Below are 9,612 nucleotides of genomic sequence, written 5' to 3'. Positions count from 1 at the left end.
AGGAGGTTGAGAAGTTATTATTGGTGTGGATAAATGAGAAACAATTAGCAGGAGATACTCTTATGACTTCGATTATTTGTGAAAAGGCTAGGCAGTTGCATGAAGATTTGGTAAAGAAATTGCCTGCAAATAGTGGTGAAGTGAGTGAATTTAAGGCCAGCAAAGGCTGGTTTGAGAGATTTTTAAAAACCATACTGGCATACACAGTGTGGTAAGGCATTGTGAGGCTGCCAGTTCGGACCACAAGGCGGCTGAAAAATTTTATTTTTTTTTTTTTTATTATCACACCGGCCGATTCCCACCAAGGCAGGGTGGCCCGAAAAAGAAAAACTTTCACCATCATTCACTCCATCACTGTCTTGCCAGAAGGGTGCTTTACACTACAGTTTTTAAACTGCAACATTAACACCCCTCCTTCAGAGTGCAGGCACTGTACTTCCCATCTCCAGGACTCAAGTCCGGCCTGCCGGTTTCCCTGAATCCCTTCATAAATGTTACTTTGCTCACACTCCAACAGCACGTCAAGTATTAAAAACCATTTGTCTCCATTCACTCCTATCAAACACGCTCACGCATGCCTGCTGGAAGTCCAAGCCCCTCACACACAAAACCTCCTTTACCCCCTCCCTCCAACCCTTCCTAGGCCGACCCCTACCCCGCCTTCCTTCCACTACAGACTGATACACTCTTGAAGTCATTCTGTTTCGCTCCATTCTCTCTACATGTCCGAACCACCTCAACAACCCTTCCTCAGCCCTCTGGACAACAGTTTTGGTAATCCCGCACCTCCTCCTAACTTCCAAACTACGAATTCTCTGCATTATATTCACACCACACATTGCCCTCAGACATGACATCTCCACTGCCTCCAGCCTTCTCCTCGCTGCAACATTCATCACCCACGCTTCACACCCATATAAGAGCGTTGGTAAAACTATACTCTCATACATTCCCCTCTTTGCCTCCAAGGACAAAGTTCTTTGTCTCCACAGACTCCTAAGTGCACCACTCACTCTTTTTCCCTCATCAATTCTATGATTCACCTCATCTTTCATAGACCCATCCGCTGACACGTCCACTCCCAAATATCTGAATACGTTCACCTCCTCCATACTCTCTCCCTCCAATCTGATATTCAATCTTTCATCACCTAATCTTTTTGTTATCCTCATAACCTTACTCTTTCCTGTATTCACCTTTAATTTTCTTCTTTTGCACACCCTACCAAATTCATCCACCAATCTCTGCAACTTCTCTTCAGAATCTCCCAAGAGCACAGTGTCATCAGCAAAGAGCAGCTGTGACAACTCCCACTTTGTGTGTGATTCTTTATCTTTTAACTCCACGCCTCTTGCCAAGACCCTCGCATTTACTTCTCTTACAACCCCATCTATAAATATATTAAACAACCACGGTGACATCACACATCCTTGTCTAAGGCCTACTTTTACTGGAAAAAAAATTCCCTCTTTCCTACATACTCTAACTTGAACCTCACTATCCTCGTAAAAACTCTTCACTGCTTTCAGTAACCTACCTCCTACACCATACACTTGCAACATCTGCCACATTGCCCCCCTATCCACCCTGTCATACGCCTTTTCCAAATCCATAAATGCCACAAAGACCTCTTTAGCCTTATCTAAATACTGTTCACTTATATGTTTCACTGTAAACACCTGGTCCACACACCCCCTACCTTTCCTAAAGCCTCCTTGTTCATCTGCTATCCTATTCTCCGTCTTACTCTTAATTCTTTCAATTATAACTCTACCATACACTTTACCAGGTACACTCAACAGACTTATCCCCCTATAATTTTTGCACTCTCTTTTATCCCCTTTGCCTTTATACAAAGGAACTATGCATGCTCTCTGCCAATCCCTAGGTACCTTACCCTCTTCCATACATTTATTAAATAATTGCACCAACCACTCCAAAACTACATCCCCACCTGCTTTTAACATTTCTATCTTTATCCCATCAATCCCGGCTGCCTTACCCCCTTTCATTTTACCTACTGCCTCACGAACTTCCCCCACACTCACAACTGGCTCTTCCTCACTCCTACAAGATGTTATTCCTCCTTGCCCTATACACGAAATCACAGCTTCCCTATCTTCATCAACATTTAACAATTCCTCAAAATATTCCTTCCATCTTCCCAATACCTCTAACTCTCCATTTAATAACTCTCCTCTCCTATTTTTAACAGACAAATCCATTTGTTCTCTAGGCTTTCTTAACTTGTTAATCTCACTCCAAAACTTTTTCTTATTTTCAACAAAATTTGTTGATAACATCTCACCCACTCTCTCATTTGCTCTCTTTTTACATTGCTTCACCACTCTCTTAACTTCTCTCTTTTTCTCCATATACTCTTCCCTCCTTGCATCACTTCTACTTTGTAAAAACTTCTCATATGCTAACTTTTTCTCCCTTACTACTCTCTTTACATCATCATTCCACCAATCGCTCCTCTTCCCTCCTGCACCCACTTTCCTGTAACCACAAACTTCTGCTGAACACTCTAACACTACATTTTTAAACCTACCCCATACCTCTTCGACCCCATTGCCTATGCTCTCATTAGCCCATCTATCCTCCAATAGCTGTTTATATCTTACCCTAACTGCCTCCTCTTTTAGTTTATAAACCTTTACCTCTCTCTTCCCTGATGCTTCTATTCTCCTTGTATCCCATCTACCTTTTACTCTCAGTGTAGCTACAACTAGAAAGTGATCTGATATATCTGTGGCCCCTCTATAAACATGTACATCCTGAAGTCTACTCAACAGTCTTTTATCTACCAATACATAATCCAACAAACTACTGTCATTTCGCCCTACATCATATCGTGTATACTTATTTATCCTCTTTTTCTTAAAATATGTATTACCTATAACTAAACCCCTTTCTATACAAAGTTCAATCAAAGGGCTCCCATTATCATTTACACCTGGCACCCCAAACTTACCTACCACACCCTCTCTAAAAGTTTCTCCTACTTTAGCATTCAAGTCCCCTACCACAATTACTCTCTCACTTGGTTCAAAGGCTCCTATACATTCACTTAACATCTCCCAAAATCTCTCTCTCTCCTCTGCATTCCTCTCTTCTCCAGGTGCATACACGCTTATTATGACCCACTTCTCGCATCCAACCTTTACTTTAATCCACATAATTCTTGAATTTACACATTCATATTCTCTTTTCTCCTTCCATAACTGATCATTTAACATTACTGCTACCCCTTCCTTTGCTCTAACTCTCTCAGATACTCCAGATTTAATCCCATTTATTTCCCCCCACTGAAACTCTCCTACCCCCTTCAGCTTTGTTTCGCTTAGGGCCAGGACATCCAACTTCTTTTCATTCATAACATCAGCAATCATCTGTTTCTTGTCATCCGCACTACATCCACGCACATTTAAGCAACCCAGTTTTATAAAGTTTTTCTTCTTCTCTTTTTTAGTAATTGTATACAGGAGAAGGGGTTACTAGCCCATTGCTCCCGGCATTTTAGTCGCCTCATACGACACGCATGGCTTACGGAGGAAAGATTCTTTTCCACTTCCCCATGGACAATAGAAGAAATAAAAAAGAACAAGAGCTATTTAGAAAAAGGAGAAAAACCTAGATGTATGTATATATATATATGCATGTGCGTGTCTATGAAGTGTGACCAAAGTGTAAGTAGGAGTAGCAAGATATCCCTGTTATCTTAGCGTGTTTATGAGACAGAAAAAGAAACCAGCAATCCTACCATCATGCAAAACAGTTACAGGTTTTTGTTTCACAGTCATCTGGCAGGACGGTAGTACTTCCCTGGGTGGTTGCTGTCCAGGAGTACATAGAGGCTGAAGGACTGAAACCTGAACAAGTGTTCAATTGTGACGAAACAGGCCTCTTTTGGAAGAAAATGCCAAAGAGGACCTTCATTACACAAGAGGAAAAGGCAATGCCAGGACACAAACCTATGAAAGACAGGCTGACGCTAATGTTCTGTGCTAATGCTAGTGGGGATTTCAAAGTGAAGCCATTACTAGTGTACCATTCTGAAAATCCCAGAGTGTTCAGGAAAAACAATGTTATGAAGAGTAAATTGTGTGTGTTTTGGAAATCTAATAGTAAGGCATGGGTCACGAGGGAAATTTTCGTCGAGTGGTTCAATGAAGTGTTTGGCCCTAGTGTGAAGGAGTATCTCCTGGAAAAGAAATTGGATCTCAAGTGCCTGCTAGAAATGGACAATGCACCTGCTCATCCTCAAAACTTGGATGACCTAATTTTCGAGGAGTCTGGGTTCATCACACAAAAGCAATGTTTCACAGGTGCTTGACTGTGACCACAGACACTCACTTGACCCTAAGGGAATTTTGGAGAGAACACTTCAGCATCCTCCACTGCATAACCCTTATAGGTATGGCTTGGGAGGGAGTGACTACAAGGACTTTGAACTCTGCCTGGAGAAAATTGTGGCCAGATTGTGTCGACAAGAGGGATTTTGAAGGATTTGGGACTGACCCTAATGAGCCTATGTCTGTTGTAAAATCAATTGTGGCACTGGGGAGTTCCATGGGGTTGGATGTGAGTTTGGAGGATGTGGAAGAATTGGTGGAAGACCACAATGAAGAGCTCACCACTGAGGAGCTGCAAGAGCTTCAGCAGGAAGAGCAACACATCGCAGCTCAGAATCTTGCTGCAGAGGAGGAAGAGAGATAGAAGAAGGTGCCTTCTTCAGAAATTAAAGAGATTTTTACTATGTGGGGTAAGATGGAAAGCTTTATGGAGAAACGTCACCCTAACAAGGTTGTTGCAAGCCAGGTTGGCAACATGTACAGTGACAAAGTCTTGGGCCATTTTAGGGAAGTGTTAAAGAGACGCCAGAAACAGAGCTCTCTCCACAGTTATTTTGTGAGACAGGACTCCAGTGACTCTCTAGGTGGTCCTAGTGGCATTAAGAAACAGAGAAGAGAAGCAACCCCAGAAAAGCAAATGGTACCTGAGGTGTTGATGGAAGGGGATTCCCCTTCCAAACTATAAACAATCCACTCTCTCTCCTCCTCCAGTCTCCCATACACTAAGAAGAATCTCCAATAAAGGTAAGTGTTATGCTGTTAATGTTTCATTCATCATTTCCCATTGTATTGTTTATGTACTACATGTATATTTCATGTTAAATTTTTTTTGTTTTAATACTTCTGGGAGTCAGAAACGGATTAATTGTATTTACATTATTTCTTATGGGGAAAATTGATTCGTAAATCGTAAATTTCTTTTATAGTAACGGCTCCAGGAACGGATTAATTACGAAAAACGAGGGACCACTGTATATATATATATATATATATATATATATATATATATATATATATAGATATATATATATATATATATATATATATATATATATATATATATAAATCCATTTCATTTCCATGTTAAATTAAATCATCTAGTTAATTCCACTAATATTATTGTTGAGTTTGAATAAAATCATTGCCTTTTCTTAATGCATTAATTATTAAAGAGAACCATGACTTCATACTTAAAATTTTCAGAAAATCAACAAAAGTGTTATGTGGACTGTTATTCTTATAATAGTATGATATAATTATTTACTACAAGTACATGAAAAAGGTATATAAGTACATGTACAAGGTATATAAGTACATGTACAAGGTATACAAGTACATGTACAAGGTATACAAGTACATGTACAAGGTATACAAGTACATGTACAAGGTATACAAGTACATGTACAAGGTATATAAGTACATGTACAAGGTATACAAGTACATATACAAGGTATATAAGTACATGTACAAGGTATACAAGCACATATACAAGGTATATAAGTACATGTACGAGGTATGCAGACCATAGGTGACATCAGTGACATACTACTATATAGAAAGCCACTTGTTATACTGAGTATTTCCCGCAAATTAGGTCAGTTTTGTCCCAGGATGCGACCCACACCAGTCCACTAACACCCAGGATGCGACCCACACCAGTCCACTAACACCCAGGATGCGACCCACACCAGTTCACTAACATCCAGGTACCCGTTTTAAACTTATGGATGAACAGGGACAGCAGGTGTCTTATGGAAATACGTCCCTAATGTTTTCAAGAAATACCGAAGGAGATTCGAACCCCGGACTTCAGTGTGTAAGCCGAGTGCGCTAGTGACCGAGCCACGGAACACCTTCAGATGATGATAGAGCTAAACTTTCTGTATTCTCATAAATCTTTTTGAGATCTTTACATATCTGCAGCCCAGAGTTCATAGATGCAGGAATCTTGAAGATTTCTGTAATAGCTAATGATCTAAAATATCCAGAACACTTAAGTAATAAATTCTTTAAATTTGCTAGAAATACTTTTTATAATTCAAGAAACAATAATCTTATTCAAATAAAAATATATTGGTTCTACCTTTCCATGAAAATTTTCTTAATATACCTTCTCTACATAAGAATTTTAAAATCAAACTCGTATTTAAAAATATCGATACATTAAAAAAAAACTTTTGATTAAAAATTACCCAAAAAATGCTGATGGCTGTGTCTACAAGATTCCTGGTAAATATTATGAAAATGTATTAGTCTTGAGCTAAGATTACATCAACATAAATATAACACTGGAAGGAGACAAAAGTCTGATGCTCTGTTTATTCACACCCCTCAAGGAAGGTTCCTTGATGTTGGTGAGGGGCTCTTGATTTAGGGAATTGGATCTGTGCTCCAGTTCCCCGAATTAAGCCTGAATGCCTTCCACATCCCCCCCCCAGGAGCTGTATAATCCTCCGGGTTTAGCGCTTCCCCCTTGATTATAATAATAATAATCTGTTTATTCACGTGAGAGATTTTAACTGTCCAATTGATTTTCAAAAGCCCGAGAGAGTTGTATCAAGCAGGTCGATGGTTGAAAGAAATCTAATAATTAAGTTTCAGAAATTATTATTAATATTGCTTTAGGATTATATAAATTAGATTTATTTGTAATTAATAATATTAGGGAATAATTTAAAATATTTTCAACAAAACAAAATCTTAAAGCTTGGATAGAATATTAGCTGTGACTGACAGGTCCTTGACTACCTCACCCACATGATCACAGAGGGTCAAGTGTTGTATGTTGGCTGTGATGTGTAATCTCACCCATATATTCATTCTACTGATATTTTATTTTTACAGTTTCTTGATAATGTGAGAAATCACGAAAGCACTTGGAAGTTCACTATATTTTTCACAGTGGTTGTTCTGTACACTATGAAATCACCCGTTTCCTGTAATCTTATTACATTTACACTACTATATATAGTATCAAAATATTTGTAGCACAGTAAATTAAAAGTATAAAAAAATATTGTCATAATAATTCCTTCTGATTAGTAATTATTACCACTAATTTTTGTTCACAGGATGGAAATTTCTCCTAGAAGATGGTTCAGGCTCACTCATGTAGTGGTGGTCACCTTCGCTTTGTTTATCGTCTTCAATATTTACGGCATCAGTAAAGATAAAAACCCGCTGAGACTAATGAACATCTACAGTACTGGTATGTTATGATTACTGACGTATCATATTGATTACTCGTAGTGGCTGAAGTAGCTTCCATCACACATTCAGTGATTGTACAGATCCACAACAAATTTCAGAGGTTATAATGACCCTTGACAACCCTTTATTAGTTGTAAAGTAAAAGGACACAAGTGCAACTAATGTGACATTTATTGTGGCAACGTTTCGCTCTCCAGGAGCTTTATCATGGCTTGATAAAGCTCCTGGAGAGCGAAACGTTGCCACAATAAATGTCACATTAGTTGCACTTGTGTCCTTTTACTTTACATATTGTCGGTAATTCTACCAACTTTATTACAACCTTTATTAGTTGAAGTGACCACAAACACACCTTCAAGCATTATATTCATCTTACAGTTCTTGTGGTGACCATGAAACTCCTTCAGTGGACCGAAATTAACTACATTTAATCCACAATTCGCTATATTAAGTCACAATCAGATAACCTGGAGAGTGTAATGAGCCTGTATATACTGTGAGCATAGTATGGTGAAGCGTCAGGTAAGGGGTGTAGGTTTAAAGGTATGTTGTTTGTTTTTAAAGTTACTCAAGAATCAGCTTCAACATAACTAACCTGACTCATCACCTCACTACCTTCCCTATATAGCCTCATCTTTCCTTACTCGTTCATCTGTTAGTCACTTAGCAATGCATTCCCTGATGAGTAAGACACGTGTGCAACAGTTGGGTATATTTATTACTGAAACGTTTCGCCTACGTGGTAGGCTTCATTAGTCAAATACAGAGAATAATGCAGTGTTAGCAGCAGCAGTGGCGAGGTAAAGATTATGTAATCACTCCATAAACCTTGGAACAAGAGGATGAGAGGGTCAGTCCCTCAGCCTAGAGAAGAGTTAAGGTCAATGGTTAGGAACGATATAAAACTGAAGTGTGTGAATGGAGGTTTAAATACTGTCAAAGGTGAGGTGGTAGATCTCGAAGACATTGTAGGGGACAGAGTTCACTAATAAAAGCAAGAAGGCTAGAACTGAGGAACAATACAGCAAGGCAATTTGCCCCTGCTAGGCACATCTCTTTGGAATCCATTCCTTCTCACTCATAACTAGTAGCTAAATGATGTAATTATGGAAGATATCGTCTAAAGCAAACTACCTTTGTGTTAGTCTGACAGATACGTTGAAAATGGTATAAAATACGGACAAGTTAATAAGTAAGACATTGCAGAACACCCTAGGCATTTCTTATTGCATAAACACATCATCATCAACAAGCAAAGTTCCAGAAAAAAAAGAGGATGACCCAGCTAATACGATCCCAGAGGTTGTGTTCACTGGAAGTGATTGCAACTCGGAAGGCCTAGAAATATCATTTTACTTCCCCCGTGGTTATTATGCATCCTGTACCGATTGGTTTGCGATTTTTGCATAATATATGCAAATATCGCAAAACACCCGCAGAACAACCAGTGAAAAAATAGTGAAAGCGCTTGGAATTTCACTATTCTTTTAGTGATACATATATATATATATATATATATATATATATATATATATATATATATATATATATATATATAATGTCGTGCCGAATAGGCAGAACTTGCGATCTTGGCTTAAATAGCAACGCTCATCTTGCCATATAGGACAAGTGAAAATTTGTGTTTGTAATAATTTCTCCAAAATCATTCTGAACCTAACGAAAAACATATATTTCACTGTGTTTGTTTAGTATTAAATTACTGTAAACATAAAATTAAGGCAATTCTAAAATGAATATATATAATGTCGTGCCGAATAGGCAGAACTTGCGATCTTGGCTTAAATAGCAACGCTCATCTTGCCATATAGGACAAGTGAAAATTTGTGTTTGTAATAATTTCGCCAAAATCATTCTGAACCTAACGAAAAACATATATTTCACTGTGTTTGTTTAGTATTAAATTACTGTAAACAAATCTAAAATAGATTTAGTTGGGTTAGGCTAAAACAAATTGTTCTTGTTATAATAAGGTTAGGTAGGTTTCCTAAGATTCTTTTGGAGCAAAATTAAAATTTTTTGCATT

At 38.3% G+C, this 9,612-nt stretch overlaps 1 protein-coding gene across 1 annotated transcript in view; it reads left to right on the top strand.

Moving 5' to 3' along the window:
• The first annotated feature begins 7,431 nt into the window (after positions 1–7,431).
• Positions 7,432–9,612, top strand: part of LOC128701224 (protein Star-like) — a 66,881-nt gene continuing 64,700 nt past the window's right edge. Inside the window, exon 1 of the mRNA XM_070100472.1 lies at positions 7,432–7,566. Within this exon, the coding sequence (XP_069956573.1) occupies positions 7,548–7,566 (19 nt within the window). The 5' untranslated portion in view covers positions 7,432–7,547. The remainder of the gene's footprint in view (positions 7,567–9,612) is intronic.

This window comes from Cherax quadricarinatus, chromosome 72, assembly GCF_038502225.1.
Source record: "Cherax quadricarinatus isolate ZL_2023a chromosome 72, ASM3850222v1, whole genome shotgun sequence".
NCBI classification, from domain to species: Eukaryota; Metazoa; Arthropoda; class Malacostraca; order Decapoda; family Parastacidae; genus Cherax; species Cherax quadricarinatus.
The sequence above is the reverse complement of the archived record's forward strand: the minus strand, read 5'-3'. Positions and strand labels throughout refer to the sequence as shown.